Below are 23819 nucleotides of genomic sequence, written 5' to 3'. Positions count from 1 at the left end.
AATTTTCCTGCAGTAAAAAGGGGTTTTAGCATTGTACAAACTTCAGCAGAACTTAGATCAAGGTTTATGTTGAGACAGAGATCCCCTCTATATTTCCCAAAGATTCCTTAATGCTTTCATTTAATGGAGCACCATCCCACGCGGTCATTCCTTGCAACCCAGATGGTAATTAGGACGTTTTTGCGTTTCAATCTGCCATTGGCATAGTTAGTTGGTCTGACTGTTGAACCGACATGCTTGTTAGATAGCATGTTTGGTATATTTATGGCTTATACTTAATAAAGATAGCTTTTTGCCTATTTTATTATCCTTTGCTGGATGCGACTTCATGATTTTCTTAAGCATACAATGCTAGTTATCTTGATTTAGACCACGCCACTTTTGGATAGGCCACACCCCTTTAAGAGATTTATCACACCCCTTTTAGAGCACCCCCAGTTTTTTTCCCACTTAAAGCCCTGTCGCTAATGAAATTATTTGAATTTGTAGATGCTGGCCCTTTGATTTTCGACATTAAAGGACGCGCTAAATGGCTATCTTTATTTTTTTTAAAAAAAATTTTTATATTTTATTTTTTTGTCCTCATTTGCCACATTGGTTTTGTTTCCATGATGAAGTCCAGAGGTATACAAGCGGGAAGCTGTCTCAGCTAATGAATAACTGGTAGGGCCCAACTTAACACTCGATACTCGACCCTCAGCTCCTCCGCCTCAACCAACTGTAATCACCAAACAAAAACCAATCAAGAAAAAAGCCCTTTGATTTTCGACATTCAAGGACGCGCTAGATGGCTATCTTTATTACAAATACAGATAATTTTTAAAGTGTGTCAAATGTGAGTAAAAGAAGGCACTCATATCGCCAGGGACTCCTGTTCCAATTTCCAGCTTCCATACTTGCCAACTCACACGGTGCCACAGTGTGACATGTGATCTCTGAGCCGAACCCCTGTAAATTGTGGTTTCCAGCTCGTCTTCGAAAGGCTTTTAACTGCTGATGTCCTTAAGGGGTGTGAAAACACCCAGAACATCGATACCAGCCTCAGCAATATTATTTTTGTTGGGGGGAGGGGTCGAAGGGGGGCTTGGTGCGTGGTGGGGTGCAAAAGTGCCTGTTAGGTACTTCTCGGCACGAGGCCCCGCCCCCTCCTCACACTGTGACATTGTTCTACAAGTTGGCAGTATAAACCATTACACTAAAGTTGTCAGTTGATGTAAACTGGAACTACAGACCCCAGAATGCACCTTGTTACTAAATGAACTTCCAATGCTGAAACCTGATGACATGAAGTTTTCCGGCAGGAGTACTTGAGACCACTCACTCCTCCGGAAGTCGGACACTTAATTCGATCTGGCAGTTTCTTGAGTTTCTGTAGGCTTCAAGGTAAAGATCAGTGGGGTGCCCGAATTTCAATCCAGGGTCCCACCTTTTCTTGCAATAACGCTTTACTGCGTGTGGCTAATTGATTCAAACGAGGCTTGTCGGTGTCGTGGAGCAGGACTTGAAATTAGTTGTTCGAAGCGTAAAAATGGAGCAGGTAGGGAGCCTGGACACTTCAGCGAAGTTTGAGCGAAGAAACTAACAGAAGAAAGATGGCTTTAAAAAGGGAATAATAAATACAGGTAAGGGACAATATAAACAAGCCGAGACCAACCCGCTTTCAAAAGAAGCACAACACGAAAGCTTTTAAATTATGCCTTGGCGAAATTCCCTGTATACTGGCATAAGCGTGCATACTTTCAAGAATTTCGCGTTTATCTGTTTACCATAATTACGCCACGGAAACGACGGAAACGACTGAAAAAATCGAACGGCTGTTGGTCACAGCACTTGTGGGTGCTTTTTTTTTTTTTTTTTTTTTTTTAGGCTTCTTTGTAAAATGTTTTTTTAAACACGAAATGGGTGATCCCGTCATAATGGACCCGATTTCGCGGTGAGACATAGCACTAAATGTCAGTTTGGCTTAATTGTTGTGGAATTTGACTTCATTACGCAAAATCCATTTTCAGACCCCCTACAAATAATAAAAGGGAATAATATAATTATTTGGTGAGAAATTGGAATTGCATTAATGCATTGTTTTCAGTGTTTTATTTTTAAGACGAAGACCAGTGGCTTTGTAGGTTTTAATACATACTTACAGAGACCAGAAAAGAATCCTTTTGTAATGGGATATTAGTTTGCCTCGATTTCTTACTTCGAAAGGGCGAATCCTTTTCCCTGTGTAATAGAAGCACATGCACATATCACTGCCATCTTTATGAGGCCTTTAAGAATATTTGCAAAAGGTGTTTTCCATTCTCGTCATCTCCTGGTGTGTATATATACTTTAATGTATTAATCATTGCTCACTGGTGCAGTCAAAGTGGTAGTTTTAGGAAAGAACTATGGCCCCCATTAGGATGGCGGGCGGACTTTGCTCGCCCGCCATCCTCGCTGTACTAGGGACCGCCCGCCATAAGGGCGGGGGTCCCATTGGCAGCATTAGGATGCACCCGCCACAGTGGCGGGCGCAACCTGCATCCCTACCATTGTGGTGGGCGGTGCACTCAGCACCGCCCGCCACAATGGCAGGAAAGCATGCTGTGCACTTCCATGCACAGCATGGCAGGCATCGCGCGGTGCCTACCATGCTGTGCATGGAAGTGCTGGGGGGTACCATAGGTACCCCCCATGTGCACCCCCACTCCCCCCGGAGTCCCAGGGGGCCTGCATCTGGCCCGCAGGGATTCTCGCATGCCTTTCCGTGGCGGCATTGTCGCCATGGAAAGGCATTCGATTTTGCCCTCCATAACATGGCTGGTGGTGTTTGTTAGACACCGCCACAACATTATACATTTTCCGCCCTGGTCAAAAGCGGTGGACGGTCTTTCCGCCCGCCACGGCCCCCCCCCACCCCCGCCATACTAATATGGCGGGGGGCTTTAGAGCAAGGATGGCGGGTGGATTGCTCCCGCCAGGCCAGCGGTGGCTACAGCCAGACTGGCCGGGGCAATCCGCCCGCCATCCTAATGGGCCCCTATGTGTTCATCCGTTCCTCAAACTTGCGCCCACATCTTGTGCCAAGTTTGAGGAGCAGATGAACACGTTTGAAAAGGAGTTGTTTGTTGTAATTTTTTTAAATTCTTCCTACAAACTAGCTCACATCAATGACCGATGTAATTCTCTTGTATGTTTTCTCTCTTTTAAATTATTGATTCTGTGCATTTGCTATGCATTTTTAAAGAATTTTGTGTCTAGCTCTGATATTGAATTGATTTTTAAACATTTGAAAGTCTGCAATGATATTTGTTATATAGACTGTTTTTATTAAAGTTTCCGACATACATTTCTAGTTAACCTTGTAGTATTTGGCTCATTCAAGATTGGGGTTATTTTATGAGTGCTTGCTGTGTGGACGTCTGTGTGTAGAGCTGGTGGAAGACCAGTGGTCCCAAAGGGAAATATTTATAACTTCACAGAGCCCAGTCCCTATGCATTTATGGTCGCTAATATTATACTGGTGCTTCATACAGCATGGTCGGCGCTCAACAAATAATCCAAGTGGCCAGTCTGAAGCCCAATGCGTTTTTTTAGTTACCTCCTCCTTGGCTACTGTACTGAACACCATAATTTTACTCCCAGAACCACTGGACACTTTTTTAAGGAACATTGTGGCTTCACTGTCTAGTGAAACCCATGTGATGCCAACCTTCCTTCTTGGCCAATAAACATGCTCCCCTGCACCATCAGAACTGTATTTACCAATAGTAGGTAAAAGTAAGGCCTAACTGTATGTGGAACAAGAGACTGAAAACACAGAACTGTGCTATAAGAACTTGAGTCTTTTGCGTGGTGAACTTGAATTGGCCGTTAACTTTGGCCACACGAGGGGACTACCTGTCCCAAGATACAACAGGACAAGGAGGTGGAGCCCTGCATCATTGCCCACACCTGTTGCTAGCACAAATATGCATATTTGGAATCCTGTGGCGCAGGGGCCGCAAAATTTGCTCACAAGAGGGGACTATCTATCCCAAGACACAACAGGGCAAGGAGGAGGAGTCCTGCATGATTGCCCGCACCGTTCACCAGTGCTTATAAGGGCGTTTGGAGTCCCACATCGTGGAACGTGTGCAGGCCATGTCTGGGCGGGCCTGTCCTGCGCCAAGAAGAGGCATGGCATGGCATGGCAGGGCCACCCTCCTTGGCTCAGCGGTTGGACATAACCGGATCCTCCTTGTGCAAAGGTACTGTTATTTCTTCCATCACATCCCTGGCAAACCCCCCATTGGCTTTACAGCACTCGCTTAGCCACTGGGCCTGCCATTCCTACAGTATACCTATGGTGGGACAGGTCCTTTTATACTATCTATATCAATCAGGGGCTGCTCCATTGTCTACAATATCTGCCCCTCCCTAAGCCAGAGAGAAACCCTGACTACTTTCTGGTATTTGAAGGAATTATTGGTACTTACAAGGTACGATCTTCAGTAAGAGGCAGTTGTTTTTTGGACTGCAATTAACTATTTTACTGGGGCATGCACCATCCAACGTACTAGAGATCCACAAGGGGAGTGGGCCTTTACCCGACCATCGTGGTCCTGATCGCTCGAAGTGGCTACAGCATCATTGGGGAGAAGACCTTCGGTTTTGTTCAGTAGCCTCTTGGTCCTGCCACGTTTCTCCTTAGATTTGTACATATCTTTGTGGGATGGGGGCTGACCTGCTGAAATAAGTTACATTAGCTAAGATGGGTAAGGGGACAGCTATGGACAGTCACCCCGCCTATACGCCTGCGACCAAGACTACATCCATTGACTGGATGCTACACCGAGCATTCAGGGTTATTAGCACAGAGATCGAGCTCACTGAACTACTTCCAGAGACTGCAGCTGAGTTGAGATCTGAACAAGGTACACCCTCCCTCTCCGTGCTAGAGCCCTCGCCCATGCCACCATACCCATCTCCAGGAGAAGTTGAATCTGCAAGTGCTATTGGGCTATGTACAAATAGCGCTGGCCAACCCACAGGGAGAGACAAGAAAATTAGACAGCCTGCACGCCGTAGAAACCAAGAGGCATTTCGTTCCACAGCCCCACCTGGTCGTATCATGGGAAAGAGTCGCTCCATGCACCCCTGCAAACTTTTGAGGTGGAGCTTTGCCTTAATGCTTCGGGCAACTTATGGATGACTGTTTGTGGAAGGTTGGGGAGCTACTAGTGGAGCATCTAACCCCAATATTTTCCCGCCTAGCAGCTATAGAGAAGGACCTGGCTGCCAGTAGACAGGGCAGACTCCGCTCAATATAACTAACTCCAATGTGACTAGGGAGCCTAGAGATGTGCAGGGAGCTAGGAATAAGGAGTATCCTATACAGAGTGCTCAGTGGTCGCCCTCCTTTACATCGCACCTCAAGGTCAGAGCCGCCGGGGACCCCCTTGTCGAGCCCAGAGACGGCATGGTCCAGACTGTAACAACTCCAGCTCCTCTTCATGCACAGGCTGCAGCAAGGAGGAGCATATTGCTGATGGATCGATCCATCCTGGTACCTTTAGATCACATAACCCTAGGGGGAACACCAAGCTGCCGGTGATAGATCTTCCTCCGGCATCTTGCCCATATGTAGCTGTCCTAATCAGAGTCCCCCATTTGCGGGAAGGACAACGTGAGTCATATGATGAGCTCAAAAATAAAGCCTTGGGCGGCTTTTACGATTCAGAGGATTTCCTCTCACACAATCCAATAATGCTGTTGACAAGAAAAGTGGCTTTGATTGGGTGCGAAAGAGTGGACCGAGATGGCTATTATTATTATGATTATTATTATTAATTTCCATCCTTGGCCCAGAGCGTCTTATTTGGCCGCACCAGTACTCCACTAGTAGGGACCCATATGGAGCCCCAACCCCTAGGCGACTTCTATCCCGCCTCTATTTGACAACATCCTAAAACCTACCAGCAGTGCAAAGGGAATATATACCAGCTCTATCAACTATGTTCTGCCCCTACCAGAGAAAAAATGGTGACACCTTTTTTTTTATACTGACACACAATCGTTTTGACTGCTTGGCAGGGGTAGACAGTCGCTCTGTGGGGAGGCAGTGGACAGTCCCTGGCCCTAATGTTGTGGAATGTCTTAGTACAGAGAGACGGTTCACCAGGAACTCCACCCCCCATGTGAATAACATTAGGGGTGACCAAGGCCCACACACCAAGGCAGAGTGTAAGTTCCGCTTGGCAAGGGGCGGCACAAAGAAAGGCCCATGAACACTGACTTTTGTCATGATAGTAGCAACGACTGCCCCACAGCATACCCAACAGTGGCAGGGCAGCAGGTAGATGACTATGAGAGTCAGAAAACTTGCACAACTGGTCACAGTGCTAGACAAGTTGATTTTAACTCCAGGAGGCACAGTAATGCCATCAATCTGCCAATTAACATAGCAGAAATTGACAGGGCTTTCTGCCCCACCACACCAAAGGACCGGTGTATTTATTTTGAAAGTTTTATAGAGCGCGAACAAGATCCTTACGGATATCAGAGCGCTTTACAAACAGAGTGTGAAAAAAGCATGCAAATGAATAATAAATAAACAAAAACATTTGAGAAGATTTTTGTCTCTTCCAAGAGACATGGCCTCTGCAACCCCAGTACCATGCAGGCTATGCCAACTTCTCAAAGGAACATGTAACAGCAGGAAAGGGTAGGCCTTCGGAGGGGGGGGACTCACAATTTGGGCGAGGACGACAGTGTGGTGTGTGTAGGTGGATTCCCCAGATTTACTCTCCGTATGCCTATCAGTTCCCCATGGCGAAACCTACTACGTCTATAATGTGTATTGTAGTTCTTCTGGGTACAACAAGGAACCCGTTGTATTAGAACAACTAAACGGGTGCTGCGCTTCACTGCCAACCAACGCAGGGAGAATTGTTGAGGTGACTTTAATTGCCAGCTTGAACCATTGAGCTATGATATTCCATCCCTCTCAACAGATGAGGACGACTTATGGTCAGTCACAGTTCTTGAGATTCCTTTCATCAAGAAATGGACACCTACTGCAGTAAAAATGAACACATTCCCTCTAAACCAGGAGTTACGAGCCTGTACCGGCAGAACCAACTCCAATCAGTCAAGGTCTCGCACATTTAATCACACAAACTCCACTAGCCTAATCGATTACATCCTGCTGGATTTTAAGCTATGGCCATGCCTGGAGGATATGGTAGTGATGCCTCGCCAAGATAGTGACCATAATGCCCGCCCTCTCAAGCTTTGTTTAAATGTTAAAGGCCAACTTGATAACGCAGGAGAGCCATTGAGCAGAAGACTGAGAGTTGCCAGTAACAGACGTAGGGTCAAATGGAGTAACATTCAGTCGGATCTATTGTCTGGTGGCCAATGTATAGAGGGAGTGGTGTCCCTGTCTTCGGCAGGGGTCACCATAATATCACTGTGGGCCAATCTCTGAGATTCATAATGGGTTTTTTGAAAAACGTTGTTTTCTTTTGCTGAGACCAAGCGAGTGTCCACTAACCCGGTACAATAAATACTGCAGAGATGTGAAGACCAAGTTGGTCGAAGTGATAAAAAAACAAGTCAAGGCCCTGATCCCGGCAGCAAGGGGCACCCAGAACAAGGTTCTCTCTACTGCTAAAAAAGAGTAAGAGCGGGGAAGGTGGGAGAGCCTCCTAGCTGCCGCTAAGCAGTAAGACCACTGTGCTTTCTGGAACCTGGTGTCCTCTGGCAGCAGGGAAGGGTTTAGCTCCATTGAAACTAACATCTTAGCCAGTGATTGGGTAACCCACTTTTCCAGCTTATACATTCAGGTAGGAGAATTGACCACTGTTAGCGATCTGATGAGCCAGAGGGACTTTGCAACAAGCAATTAAGGGTACAAGGGAGGTGGCGGATAGCGTTTAGGATGCCCCACTTGAAATTCCTGCCGCTGGGCGTGATTTCAATGAACAGGAAATCACAGCTCAGGAAATAAGTATAGCCATCAATGGGACTTGTACCAAATAAAGCGCTGGGACTAAATTAAATTCAAGGGGATTTATTCCGAGTGAGGCCGACATTTGGAGTGCCTATCTTTGCACCTTTGCCAGTCAACTGTAGACCCATAAGTCTCCTCGACAGCTCACAAAAGCTGTTTAGCAGGGTTACTCCTAGGTTATTCTCACTTTGTGTCAACAGCCGTATACATTTTTTTTAGGACAGAGCGATAACAAAGCCCCTAGGTTGACAAACATGAGGATCTCCGCCCTCATGTTTGCAGACAATACCCTCCTACTTTCCAAGTCTCCCATGGGCCTACAAAGACTCTTTGGTCATTTCGAGTACTTCTGTAAGGTGTGGGCCTAGAAATAAAAGTGGGCCAGACAAAGTATATGATTTTGAACCCAGGCTACTCAACTAGGGGCAATAAGACACTAGCAGAGACTCTCCTTGAGAGAGAGTGCACACTTTTTTATGTATCTGGACATCACTTTAACTGAACATCTGGATGGCATGCTCACGTTGTGCAGCGCGGGCTAAAGCTAGAGCAAGTTATGGGAGGCATAATTAAGTTATCGCACAGCTCACTGTTTCGACCTGCACAGCCGGCTCTACTGGTTTAACAACATCAAGCCGTAGGGTCCGCTTCCTTAAGAGCAGAGCTGTGGGGTCATTTGGATGTATCCACATTAGATTTAGTAGAAAATGTATTTATGCATCATCTATTAGGCGTTCCTATAAGCACTCCCCTCCTCCGCCTCAGATGTGATCTCGGGTTGTGAGCCCTATCTGACAAAAATTGTCCTACACCTTATCCTGTGTTTTTTTGGGAGGATGATCTGGGCTACCCCAAAGCTACCCTCATATCGGGAAGCCGTTTAGAAGAAAGACCCAGTCTAGTGGGATTCCTCAATATACCCTGGATGAAGAGTGTCGAAACCACCTTGGGATGACAATTCTGTGGAGCGCCCGGGTGAGGCCGGGGCAGTCTCCCAAGACCAGCAATAAATGAGTCTGTTGTTAGCATAGAGATTCTTTACAGCACAGCCAGACAAGCCAAGGCACCTTGATCGATGCCTTTCTCTTAGTCAGAGACTCTTTCATTGGAGGAGACTTCCTGAATGAGTTAGAGCGCCCCTAGCTAGGCGCCTGTGTTCGTCTTTTCAATATAGGACCTTACCCCTCCACTCGTTCACTGCTAAGTGGGAAAAAATCCCCAGGGCTGACAATTGGTGGTGCTGTAGAGCATGCAATTTTTCTGCCCAGCCTATATGTACAGCAGGCATTGCTGGATACTTCTGCTATGCCAGATTTGGCACAGAGAGCATAAAGTTGCCCTATGCATATAAATGACAGTTTCCAATTAGCCACTGATTTACGCACTTACCCGCTATTTGTTGGCCATGTGGAGAGTCGGGTCAAAAATATGAGCCCCCCCCCCCCCCCACCCCCCCCCCCCTTCTCACCCCCCAACAAGCAACCGAAAACCATTATGGTTGACATGTGATTCATAATGCACATACTACGCAAAACAGTCCCTAGTCTGACCCTAAATGTTTTAAAACCTGATTGGCTTTCCCCACCCTCCCTTTTTTTAAACCTCACTGATTAAACATATTTATATTTTAAAGTTTTAATGGAACCGTTGCATGTAAGACTGCCTCGTCTAAAGGCTGTTATAATTATAAGTCTGGTACTATATCTTATGTGTATTTTCATTATAGCGTGATTCATTGATGATTGTATTATATTGTATATTGTATTATTGATAATTGTATGATTGTTGTTTATGTGCTTTTATGGCTATTGAGCCGAAATAAAGGTATTTTTCAACTGAATTGAATTGGTGAAAGATGTTTGAACTGATTATCCTATCTTGACCTGTGCTTGATGCATGCCTATATCCAGTGATTAAGTTGAGCTGATAATTGCAGTTGCGGCCCACTGGCACTCCTTTTTATTCATCAGACTCTGCCCCAGATAAAGAGAGAGAAAAGCAGAAAAGCTGTAAATAAGATTAAGAGAATTATAGAAAAAAGGGGCATAGGGAAAAAGCAGTGAGAAAAACATGTAATAGTTAGTTAAAGGTGCAGGAAGTGGAATCAAGATTGTAACCAAAGACAAGGGTTTGCTCACATAACACCACAGAGCCTGGTATCTGTTAAAACAATAGAATATGGACTGGCCCAATTGGGGGACAAATATATACAGAAAATAGTCTGATAGGTTTGCACTTTTCCATTGGAACGCAACCTGTTCATAAACAATCAATTGTGATGCTTAAAACACACCACCATCAGAGATTAAAAAAAATGCTTATGCATTTTGGCCAAAACAAGGTGCATCGTTCAAAACATAATTTCTACTTAGACTTTTGTTCTTTCTTCATCAACATTTGATGTACGACTGCATACACGTAATATACATGACCATGAAATGAACCTAACGTAAGCACTTTTCCTGAAATTATATACACATATATTCATAAAAATAGACTTACCATACAATACATATTTCTGGTCTCTAAGTGAGCTATTTCCAAGCTATGGTGGTGCAAATGTCGTTTTAAAACCAAATCCACCGGGATGGGGTCCATTCATGAAGCAGGGAATACAAAGAGGAACAGTCACTCAAACTTCTTTAAATGTCTGGTTCATAATTAATGTGCATATTGTTTTCCATTCATAGCTTCCTACATAAAAGGTCGACGCGCTTGAGCCTCAATCATTATTAGCCTCCTCAGGACCACGGAAAGACAAAGTTACCTCTAGTCACAATCATTGTCAAGAGTAACATTGTTCCTTTATACCGTGCACAAATTAAACATCACCAGAGTGAGCAAATTGCAACTATAGTCCTCCATTTCTGTTCTAAAGTGCTTAAAAGTTGATCTGGCCACCAACATTTCTAGGACTCCACCATCATAGTGGATTAGTAGTGGGAGTATAGTGTCCATGACGTCTTATATCTGTCCCACATACATGGAAACACCAAGAATATCCCACCTTGTTACTTTACACCAATGCGGTATATATTCCCATGGCAGATCTCTGCATGTGTGTCCGAGATAGAAGAGAAATATACATGTAATATAAATATCAGAGTGAATGACTTGCAACGACACAACTCCTTTCCATTGTGCGGTATGCAAGACAAGTGCGCGCCACCACTTGCGTCAACCCCAACTGTAACTACTTGCACACCATGCCAGTCAATTAGCAAAACCTTTCTGACCACAGTAAGTTTAGCAAAGTTGTCACTGGCTCTAAGATCTTTTCCTCTGGTGAATATTAATGCACAAAACCAGGAAAGAATAAACTCCTCCCTAAGCACTCTGGGTATAACCCGACTCAAATACTATGGACCCCTGAATGTTTACCTGCACTTGGTGTTGAGTATCTTAGTTCCGCACCATATCCTTTGAAACCTCTCCGCCACCCGGGCATTCTCTAATCCTCCTGCATGCAGTCATAATCTATTTTCAAAGCTGATGTGCCCATGGGGAAATAAACATGCGTGCGCTCAAAGGAGGCAGAGTAGTGTCCAGGTAAACAGGTGAATGTATGCAACTGTGGCACCCATCTTAAGGTGTACAAATTCCTTAGTATTATATGTGATATACCTTGCATAATTATAATCGTTCCACCAAAGTATAACGCAATTTAACATGTTGCCGGAGGATTCACATTTACTTTGGCACAAACTTCAACACTAGGGGTAGACCGCTCTATTCGTGAATTTTGAACTATCTACTGAGAATTACACAAATCAAACACATTGGGTGAAGCGCATATTATGGAATTTAAATTGCTCCTTGAGATCCTCTAAAATAACAATTACACAATGTAGGGACATTAACAGCGTTGGCTCTCTGCATGTGGGTAGGGACCTTAACCTACACCGGACCTAACCATGTACCCAACCAACTTACGAAGAACGGACTGTATTACAAGACTATGGAAAGGATTTAACAAATCAAAGACCACATTTCGTAATAACATTCAGGCCCAAGGTGTGACATTTTTCAGTCCTTCTTGGATTGTTTAAAAAAAAAAAAAAAAAAATTATATTGAGGATACAGATCCCCCTTTCTTGTTTAGTTGTTAGAAATAGGTCAGACCATTTAAGATGGTTTTCCTAGTGCTTCATCTCTTGGAAATGTTGAACCAGCGGATAACCAGGAGCGCAACACTTTATACTTCACCTATGCTGCTATATCTAGGACTGTTTTGTCTGGACTATATATACACCTTGTCACAGGGGCACTTATTACAATTAATTACGGTTTTCGTATTGCAGTTAAAAAATTCAGTTTGTGTAATTGATATACCATTAATTGAATTTTACTTTTTTTTATTTTTAGCATTGGTGAATTTACATGCCAGTTTCAGCATCTGAAATTGCCCACAGGTTTAGGGAGGCCTAACACGTAGGAAAGGTTTCTAGTCTGCTTTGGTCTAGTGGCTTTCACTAGGGAATCTCACAAAGATTTTTTTTCTTGTGAAAGAGAATAAAAGCCCAGATAAATAAAAAAAATTGCAAGAAGTTTTTAATTTTTCTTGATAATACTTATGATCTTCGCTTTGGGATTGAAAGTTAATACACGTCAAAGGGTTCATACTTTCTCTAACTTTAGACTTGAGTAGTGTCTCCCTGGGAGTAAACCATGCTCTTGTCATGGTGTATTAAACTAATTTTTTAGGGTAAGCCTCTGTGTTAACTTTATTGCAAAGATGTTCACGTTCAAAAAATAATTCTCTTTGAGGAAACCATTTCTCATGATCCTCAAGAATTGTCCGTTCGGCAAATTGTCGTTCAGAGACTGTGGATGTCCACTCAAAAAATGTAATACTGCATTACAGTCTGTTGGTTTGGTTAACGGATTCACCGTCATAATATTCTCATGTGCTTGTACTATTAGGTCCAGGAAATTGAGCCTGGCTGAATTGAACGTCATTGAAAACTTCAGATCTAGGGTATGTTGGTTTAGCCATTCAAAACATTCTTTAGTTGTGCCTTAGTCCCGACCCACAATTAAGATGTCGTCAATTTATCGATACCACTTCTAAATTGATGACTTAAAGGGAATATTTTCTTCATCATATATCCATTTATTCTCCAAAAAGATTAGACTGCATTGGCATTTGGCAACCTCAACATCCTGCATTGCTGGCCGTGGTCTAAGAAAATCTTTGCACTCTGACACTTATTATTCAAAAATGAAGATCCAATTATATCTACACTCTAGTTCAGTGTCTTTTGACATTTCGAAGCTCCATAAGTGGGGAGGGGGTACTTTGAGGGGTGACGCACCTCATTGAAGATTGCAAATTGAAATTGGAAAAGCATTTATAAAGCGCATAGCTACCCTGAGGCATCCCAGCGCTGATTTCAGACGCGGACTGAGCGAACCAATGATTAAGTTGAATTTTGGAAAAAACTGGATTTGAGGAGTTTTCCAAAGGGCATCAAGTTGGGCTCCCCCCGTATGTGGGAAGGGAGAGCGTACCATAATTTAGCTGAGTTGTAAGAGAAGGAACGCCTGCCATATCTAGCTCTCTTTATTTTTGAGAGCATGGCGAGAGAGCCGGAAGCCGAACTGAGGTTTCTGCTTGGGCGGTAGGGGGTGATCCTAGATCGACTGATTGTCGGTCCATTCCCGCAGAAGGACTTGTGTGATACACATAGCCTTAAATTTGATTCTCTCCCTGATAGGCAGCCAGTGAAAGCTCCTCAGTTCAGGCTTCGCAGATTGCCAGTAAGAGATCTGGAGGAGCAGGCGAGCTGCACAATTTTGGAGGATCTGGAGCTTGGAGATTGTGGATTGGGGAGCTCCTAAATAGAGGGCGTTCCCATACTCCAGATGAAATAGGACAATAGCCTGGACCATTATTATTCTTGCCTAGAACGGAGGAGAGTGAGTGTTTTGGCGAGCATCCTCAGTAAGCCATAGCACGTGGCCGATAATTTTGCTGCCTGATAATCAAAACTCAGTGAGCGATCCAGCCATATGCCCAAGCTTTTAATCTGGTTTTTTGGTTCCAGAGCAGGGCCAAGGCAGTTAGGCCAAAGCCGCTCTGAGTTGAAAGTTGTTGAGTTACTGAGGAGTATAAGCTCTGTCTTGTCCCCATTGAGTTTTAGGCAAGCGAGCTCCATCCATTTGGCTACCTCCTCTAGGCAACGTCTTAGGCCGCCAGATGACTTTCTGGGATGGTATAAAGCCACCACGAGCTCAGTGTCATCGTTGTAGGTAATGATTTTTATGCCAAATGGACAGACTATCTCTGCCAATGGACTCTTAGACATTAAACAGTGTGGGGCTCAGGGAGGATCCCTGGGGCACACTACAACTGAGGGACATACGGTTGGAGATGATATCACCTTCAAAGACCTGAAAGGACCTGTCTTCTAAAAAGGACTGCATCCATGTAATGACACAAACCGTCACCCCAAGACTCCTAAGTCTATGGGTGAGCGTATTATAGTTGACGGTGTCCAATGCAGCGCTGAGGTCCAGGAGGATGATAGCCGCCGTACCACCTTGATCCAGAATTCCCCTCGAATCCTCAATCACTGCTAAAAGAGCGGGTTCAGGCCCATGTTGGGGACAGAAGCCTGTCTGCGAAGGGTGGGGTAGCTTGTTGGATTCTAAAACCCTGCTAAGACTGTATTGACGTGCCTCTCCAGGATTTTACCAAGCATAGGGAGGAGGGCGATGGGGCTATAATTCCCCAGATTATCCTGGTCAAGATTGTTTTTTTTAAGAAGAGCTTTCACCATTGCACATATCCATGCCGGGGGAACCACTCTAGTGGAGATGGAAGCATTGACCAATTCGAGAATTACTGGGAGATTGTTTCCAGTGACTGAGGTCAGAGCATGAGAGGGGCGGGGTCCCTGGGGGAGCCTGAGTTAACACCAGCTATGATGGCTTCTAATGTTTTAAGGTCCAACGGAGGGATTTGTTCCTTCACTGCTTGGGTACAATAGGATGGGGCAGTGATAGGAGCCAGGGGGTAGATGTATCAAGAAATCGTTTTGCACTTCTCTAATAGCGATTGGTAAGGAATCGCTATTAGAGAAGTGCAAAATGGTATGTATGTAGGAATTCGCTATATTTTAGCGATTCCTTAACATTCCTTAATTGCGATTAGCAAATTGCTAATCGCAATTAAGGAATAATTTTCCCATTCATTCCTATGGGCCAGGAGGCCCATAGGAATGAATGTGCAGTAATTCTCAAATTGCGAATTCGCAATTTGCTATTCGCAATTTGAGAATTATTTCAAGGGTGCAGGGGTGTCTTATGGACACCCTGCTGCACCCCTGAAACTTACATGTGTGTGCATATGGCACACATACATGCCCTATGGGCATGTATGTGTGCCACATGCCACCTTCAAAATAGTGATATTTTGTTGTTTTAAAGGATTTCGCAAATTAACACGAACCTCAAGTTCGTGTTAATTTGCGAGTCCTTAACCTCAATTCGCTAAAAAAAAAAGCTTCATACATGGCATTTAAGGAATCGCACATTTGCGATTCCTTAAATGCTGATGCAAAATAAGGAATCGCAATTTATTGCGATTCCTTATTTTGCTAATCACACATACATCTCAAAAGATGCAAAATTTCAGTTTACGATTCGTTAAGGCCGAAATTCTGCGAATTTCGGCCTTAACGAATCGCAAACTGCTTGATACATCTAGGCCCAGGTCTTTATGACTGTCTGTGGGAGGGAAGGTTGAGTGTATATTTTCCCGTGGAAAAACTCAGCTAGATTATTACAATGGGCAAGGGCACCATCCGTGGTTATTTGTTGTGGAGGCATTTTTAAATGAGAGCTCTGTAGTCTTAGGTTTTGCTCTGAAATTAAAGAAATTTAAAAGATCAGCTGTGGGCTGGATATTACATTATTCTGCCTGTTGGGTGACTGTTGATTTCTGAGATCTATCCCCACCACACTACCTCCCGAGAAGCCTCTTTATCTTGAGATTCGAGTGCGGAAAGGGTGTACTACGCCCAGTTTGCAGAAACATAGGACGAATCCCAGGACACCAGTGGCAAATGATGTCAACTACAGTGGTTGGAGCTACAGTTCAGATTTGCACGTGCACACCCACCCAGCTTCAGTTTTAACGCCGCACCCAGAGTAATTTGGATCACCCACAATGACAGGTCTACAACTTAACTGGCCTCTTACACCATTTCCGTGCCTTTTAGAAAAGAGTAAAGTGACCTTGAGGGATGTATTAGCGGTAATTCTGACCAGTTTGGTCAAGCTAACTGAGTTCAGCACAGCAGTCTACGGAGACTTGTGCACTGGTCAGAGGCAGATGGTGAGGTTTGGCACCAGAATCTCACTGTCAGACTGTCGTCTGAAATGCGTATCTTGCCTTAAAATCTGCATCCAATGGGTCAATCGTTCTGTAAAGAGTATCTGATCCTTACGACAGATGACATTTCTATGTACAATATTGTGACATAGAACCAGTAGAGAGGAACAGATCTGTGTGGCACAAGTGATCCCTCAGATGAGTGCAGATCAATGCAGTCTGTCCTTCATTCATGTTTCTCCACACCCTTCTAGAATCTCCTTAATGAGGGCCTAACCTGAAGCTGATTTATGTACTACTTTAGGCTTTTCTTATACAGAATAGCACAAGCATTTGCAATAGTTTTAGCTATTGGCATTTTAAATAGCAATGCCTTTTATTTATCTATTTTGGAAATGCGAGACCTATTCAAAGAATCGGCCGCCATTGTCCCGGGCTTCTTAGAAAGTGAAAGCGCTCATGTTACAGGAAATTTTGTGCCTGCAGTCGAAGAAATTATTTAAAGAAAATAGTGCCTACAGACTAAAAAAGAATACCATGTAACAACCAAAGTAAAAGGGCCAGTCCTCATGGGAGCTTACAAATGAAGACAAGGCGGTACTAAGGAGGGACTAACAACCCTATCAATGAATCAGAGGCCAGCATTTACGAAGGACAATGGCACAAGCCAATGACAAATATTGGCAGAGAGTGGGCGGGGCTTTTATTCCGTACTCCAAAACAGCATGCCTCGCAGAGCAGCACATGCGCTGCCCAGGCTCGACCGAACATTGGCCTCCACCATCAGGAGAGAATACTTCAGCCTCTGCTCACAATGTCTACCATTCCCTGCCACCCAGTTATTCCCCCACCACTCATCAGATGGCCACGCTTTTGTGGACTCTACTGACGTTCAGGAGAATGATGTGTGTTCTAAATAATCCTTTGGCAGTGCTGTGATGGGCATTGGCTGAGACCGCTCTGTACTGATCAGTGTACAGCGAAAGGCAATCCAGAAGAATCTGGTAGGAAGTGAATGTGAGTGTTTTTCATATTTAACACTTTTAAACATATAATGTACATGGTCACCTTCAGCTGAATTATTGGGCAATGCTCTCTCTGGGTATTTAACAATTTCTCAGGTGAATTTAACCCAGTCTTCATGAGCCGGAATGACTTCATATCTAGAATCGATAGCAGATCGGTGCCGAGGTATTCTCAGTGTGGTGTGGGGAAGCATTAATTATTGAGTAGCCAGTGGTCGGGTTATTTCACCACAGATAGGGTTCTAAATTATTTAACTGCATTCCTGTGAGAGCCTCGGGATGCTGAGAACATACCCCTGAGTTAGACACAACTTGGATAATTCCCCCATACAGATCTGGCTCAGAAGGGAAAGATTGCTCACTTTGAACACTCCCAAAGCAAATAGGGTTGTTTCTGCTCAGATTGTAGTCGAGCGTGCACAAATAGATTTGGTTTCTGCACACAGAGAAAAAGCATTTGTGGGAATACTGGTTTGAGCTCAGCAGCCCCTGTCTGTCCTGTGGCCACCAGAGCTGATCGGCCTGTCATTGCGTGGATGGGCTCTCATCATTTCCATGGGATTCTGAAATGGTTACTTTATGCCATTTGTGTTCGCATTAGGTCTTGATGATGGTGCTTCAGCTAGTCCTTTTGTTACGCTCACATGGGATATGACCGGTAGGTTGAAATTAAGACGCAGTGCAAGTTCCTCAATGTATTTACTTTGTAGATTTATGGCTTTTTGATATAAGAAGTGCATCCACTTTGGATGTGTTAGGTTGTCGCTTAGACACCACGGTACTCTCAAACCACCCTTGCTCGCTCATTTGCTTCGCTTTGCTGTCACGTGTTGGATTTGCAGTTTTTTTGTTCAAAAAAGGAAATACCTGTTCTTACAACCTTAAAAATGCATCCAAAACACCGGACCATGTCAAAAGTATCTAGTACGTATGTTTGGATTACCACCTTCAAAGGAAACTTCATCTGCTGATTCTTTTTATAATACTGTTCTTAGAGGTTGCAGCCTGTCTGCTGATGAGGGCTATCCTGAAAGGGGGCACCACGCCAATTGTGGTTGCCCAAGATGTTTATTTTTTATGTAATTTTGTTTTCAATGACAGCTGTGGGCAACACACAAAACGTTGCTTATTACTGGGGAAGTCTTTTCATATATTAAATGTTTGCATTCACACAACAAGATTTATGTTTCTAGATAGAACTTGTGTTTATCTACATTTAGATAGCTAATGTAGTCTAATGTTATTTGCCAACTTGTTTTGTGACACAGTACCATTTTATTTCTAGATAAGCAGGAGTTCTAATTGTTGAACACAATGTTCTTTTTTCTGGGAGAGAAAGGTGTTCTCACTCTGCATTGGCTATTCCTTTTGTAGGTGACCCCGTGCCGGCTCGTCCTCTAATTTATAATTCTTTGATTTAATCTGATTTGAATATTATTTGATGCTTATGATTCTGATTAGTAGATGCTAATAACCCGATATTTGCTTTATTAAAATGAACATATTAAGTGTTTGATGATAAAATATTTTATGTCCTTTTGGTGGAGACAAATGTTCTTCACGTAATATTGAAGGTATTGATTTGTTGACCAGGGTTATGTGTGGCCCACCAAAATCCTCAGGAGATTAACACAGCTCCCTGGTCTTTTTAAGATGCACTCTATATCCTTTGAATTTGTCACTAAGAAAAGCACCAACGTTACCAAACACTTCCCCTTACAAAAATCCAGACCTATTGGCTTTTCCAAACCTTGTTGTTGAATGTAACTGCATCATATCCCACCAGCACCTTTTAATTAGTACTATGAAATACAAAACCACTGACCGGATTCACCTCAGATGGTGGAGGAAGTGCAGTGAGATTGGAGAGAGTAGAGAGTGGTGGTTGATCAAAGGATTGCAGAGTTTGGTGGGAAGGATTGTTGTATAGGGAGTGTTTTAGAGAATTTGTACAGTGGGGAAAAAAATACTTGGACCTCATTCATCATGGTGAATGTGTGATGGAAATATTGGGTAGAGATCTGTGTAAAAAGGACAGGTGGTCCAATTGCAGGATCCCCAAAAATTGGGGCAGGCCATTTTAGATGAAGTGTGTAGAAAGTTGGGTGCAACGGAGCTCTGCATGATGACCCACCAGTGCGCGAAGTGTGAAGAAAGCAACCTTGGTGAAGTTCACTGCATGAGAGTGGCACCTCAGAACACTTAGCAGGGCTTTTAGGTGAGCGTTCAAAGGGTACGTTGATTGTGATACACACAAAATTAACTGTGTTGTCTGTAAGCCGCTATTGTAGAGTGTCTCTAGAAACTGGGTAGGATGATGCAGTGCAATCAATAGCTCCTTGGAGATGGGTGGTTTGTGAGGGTATGTAGCGATGAAAAGTATCATCATTTTGGTGAAGAACTGTGGCAGTCTGTCACATTAAGGCCAATTGGCGCCAGCATAATGACCTTGTTTTGTTTCCAGTTCTTACTGACTCAAGATCGGTTTTGTTTTTTTGCAGGATGAAAAGGGCAGTAAACCTTTTTTGAAAACCTTCAGACAACACAGAAGCTAATCTTCAAAAAATAATCACATCAGTGAACCTTATTTTTCTATGACGGAAGAGCCCATTTGGTACCTGGAAGATGGCATCCACTGTTGCCCCTCAGCCTGCCCACGGTAGCGAAAGCCCAAATGTTGGAGAGGGAAGAAGTCCCTTCTTGAGCCATAAAGTGAACTTCAGCGACCAAGACCAGGAGGCTGAAGAAGATTGTTCATTTGACCACAATAACAGTACTTTGCAATGGGAACAAACCATGAACAACTCCTTAAGCGATGATGTCAAGCTGGCCACGGTTGTGGCAGAGGGAGGAAAGGAGCTACCTGAACTGGATCGAAGGCTCAGTGCAGACGAGGGGCTGGGCACTTTGTCCAGTAACAAAGAAGATCTGCCAGATGGTCATCAGGCTGAAAATGTCAAAGAACAAGAGGAAGAAGAAGAGAATTTGATGCCTGACCTTGCGAGTCAGGTATTTGTGCCGAGTGTTCAGGTGGTATCCGGGAGACATGTCATGGCTCAGAACCACGATCAAGCATCCTTGAGCAGCATTCAGAAGAAGAAAGGGCAGTTTGAGGCATACGAAATGGGACCCATTGACTCAGAAAAGCAACCATTCCTCTGCCAGAGCCCCACCAGCGACACCCAGTACAGCATGCATCCCTGCAGAGCTGGCTCTGACTACAGCCTGGTTGAAGAGGCCGCCCCAAGCCCCAGATGCTGTGGTTGTCAGTGCTGCACCCGTAGTAGCCTGAAAGCTGTGGCCTCCTTTCTCGCAGCTGTTGTGATCTTCCCTTGTTTCCTATATGGTGCTTATGTCTTCCTGCCTTTTGATGTCCCACTGATGCCGGCCGTTGGCACGAGGCTGGTATACACCATGCGGTGTGGAGTGTTTGCCACATTTCCTATTATCATAGGTAAGTAGAACCACTCAGTTCAAACTGTGTTCTGGAAGTAGCATGTGGAGCAGGGATTGTTTTCGGGATTTGATTTAGGACTCACCAGTTGTTGCTTGCAAATAAAATCGGATGCTCAAATGTAATGGAGCCAATGGATAATAAGTTAACATATTGTCTATGTACACATGAGATGTTGAGAGGGAGGTTTAGAATATAGGTTGTAGTCTTGATGAGAGATGCCATGGATATATTTGGATTGGATGATGCCAGTTTCTTTATTTGTCCTGATTTTGTTTATTTCTGTGTGTCTGTGATTTGCGGGGATTTGGTGGTATGATTGTATAACTGGTGTACGTTGTTACATGTTCAGAGGAGTAACTGAGCCACAGAAATGTGTTGCATTTGACTACGTTGGGCGGAAAGGGCTGGGGTTTACCCGAGCCGACTAACATTGGTAGTGTTTTCCTTAGTTACTGTGAAGGTTCAGAGATGTACCTGAACTCACTGGCACGGGTTGAGTTGCCCTAAATTAGGTGGAAGGTTCAGCTATGTCTGAGAGAGCCTAAAGTGTCGAAGTTCCCCATGGTGTCTGAAAGTTGGAATGAAATGGTATCCTTATAGTATTATAGTAGAAACGTGTACTCTCAAACAGGTACACCCTTACCCTGTAGCTTGTCTGGCGAGTGTTGTGTGGTCCCTCCGGTGATCAGCTGACCCAAGTAGTTATGTGATGGATGTTATATGCATTCTCTGTGACTCATTTGGATTGTAATGTAGGTTGGCCGCTGTTTTTGCATATTGCGTCTCATGGTAGGAGTGCAACGAGATTGGTGGTCCTGGGTAAATATCGGCAGTGTTATTGGGATGTGTGTGTTGTGGCGGGAGGGAGGAGTGTGATATCCTGTGTGCTACAATTTACCTGCATAACTGAGTATATGTATGGAGTGTGGGGTGTTAGTGCATGGGATGTTTCTCCTCCCCACATTCCTCCCGAGAAGGTTGGGCCCAGGCTGTGTAGTCAACGATGCTTATTAAGACAGACCTTTCTCCCAGTAGGATTTCGGCCTGAAACCCCGTACTTACAGAGCAGAAACCTACATTCGGCTTGTCAGATGTGGTTAAACCAACCAACTTGTAATTCTGTTCCAACTGAATACTTAGTAACTTGGATGATGTCATTGATGAGATATATGATGTAATCTGTGAAATGCTTATCATAACAAAATGTATTGTTTTTTATGTTTTGGACATAACTTTATCATCTCCCTTTTTAAGTGAAGTTTGTATGGGCTGTTATTGGCTAGTTATCGATTTAAGATCCATAACTTTGCTTAACAGATGTCTTGATGATTAATACATTTTTGTATGATCTACTTAATCAAGTGCCTAGAATCCGACTCTTACAGGACATAGGCCCATCCAGTGGCCAATGTGGAGTTAAGCCTACACTTAACTTTGTATACTTCCCTTCCCATTGTCGTTGCTTTTTCGGCCATGATGTTTTTGTAAATTGATATTCTGACCAACATATTCAGATGGAGAACCTATTGCAGAGTTGGGGTAAGAATGCATTGATGTGTCTCCTCTTTAGAACCCGAACTATAAGTTAGTCTTTGGAAAAGCATTGCTGGATATTGTCGATGCACTGCATGGCAAAATATAGACTATTGTCTGAGGGGGACAGGGTATTTCTATCCCTTTGTGTGACCAACCTTCTGTCAGGGGTCTGCCCACCTCGTTCACCCAAACCCAGAGGAAAATTATTTCAGAACAATCTTTTTAGATGTCTGACATTGGGCATGGCTTAGAGATCTATTTCATCAGATCTACCACCTGATACAAGTTTTTTCCTAGAAATGTTTGTTCTGCGAACTACGGATTGTTGCCCGACAAATTTAAGCCAGCTGCATCACTTTACACCACATTTGAAAAGGCAGAGATCGGAAAGTGGACCCTTGGGTTATGCCACCTCTGGTGTCATTCTGTCCATCAGCTGTACTGAGTGAGTCAGAACAATATGATTGCCCAGCGTCTCAACCATCTCATCAAATGGAATAAGGTTTTGATCCGCAATCATGTGAACCCAGTAGCCTTTGGTTTAGAGCCACATCCCGATGTATGTCTGTGTTGACGGAGTTTGGTAAGGCGGGGGCAGACTGGAAATCCTCACAAGGGTTTCTTTCAGTCTTCCCTTTCTTGCTGCTAGTATTGTCACAAAGGGAACGATCCAAAAGGAGGGGGTGTAAATGTTCTTCTTTAAAGGAACTCATTACAATTCAATTTATTCGGGTTGTCCTTTCCTGCCCTCTATGTATAATATCCTTAATCAAAATTGTTCTTTATACAGATGTTTTTTCATTTTTTTAAAATTCAACTGCTTGTAGTTAACTGAAAAAATAAAGCATGACCGAGAGTAGGTACGGGTACAAGAGACATATGGGTCTATCACAATCTACATGGTAATGGACGTGGTAAGTCTGTAGCCAGAGTTGCTCTTCCAGTGCAATATCACCCTGCCATTACGTTGACTCTTTACCCCCCCCCCCCCCCCCCACCCGGAATGTGGAATAACGTTGTGTATTGAATTACTGCTCCAGTTTCAGTATGGTTTGGCCATTTACTAGGCACGTATTCTCAGATGTGGTAACCAACCAACTTGTAGTTCTGTTCTTCTGTTCCAACCGAATACGGTAACCACCACCTAACTTGTGCAAAGGCTTGTAGTGTTATAAGTAAGGACTGCTTCGATCCGCTGGCCTTCTGTGAAGTGTGTGCTTGACTTTTTTTCTTTCTCCTTTTTTATAGGCTTGATTGTTTATGGCATTTCACGGATTTGTGCCGCCTCTTTAGATCCCTTTGGTAAAAGGGAGAGGGAAGTGGAGATACACCGACGCTATGTGACGCAGTCGGTCTACCTCTTCGTTCTGTACTACTTCAACTTGGCCGTGCTGGCAACCTATCTGCCCCAGGAGCTCATGAAGTTGATTCCCTTGCTGACTGGCCTCTTCGCACTAGCACGGTAAGAAGCATGTACTCCTAGCATGT

General features: G+C 44.0%; 1 protein-coding gene across 1 annotated transcript in view; it reads left to right on the top strand.

Moving 5' to 3' along the window:
• Window positions 1-23819, top strand: part of TMEM79 (transmembrane protein 79) — a 60778-nt gene that overhangs the window by 18998 nt on the left and 17961 nt on the right. The window contains exons 2-3 of the mRNA XM_086947625.1: window positions 19840-20792; window positions 23580-23793. Of these exons, the coding sequence (XP_086803751.1) occupies window positions 19964-20792; window positions 23580-23793 (1043 nt within the window). The 5' untranslated portion in view covers window positions 19840-19963. The remainder of the gene's footprint in view (window positions 1-19839; window positions 20793-23579; window positions 23794-23819) is intronic.

The sequence above is a fragment of the Lissotriton vulgaris genome, chromosome 12 (genome assembly GCF_964263255.1).
Source record: "Lissotriton vulgaris chromosome 12, aLisVul1.2, whole genome shotgun sequence".
Classification (NCBI taxonomy): Eukaryota; Metazoa; Chordata; class Amphibia; order Caudata; family Salamandridae; genus Lissotriton; species Lissotriton vulgaris.
The sequence above is the reverse complement of the archived record's forward strand: the minus strand, read 5'-3'. Positions and strand labels throughout refer to the sequence as shown.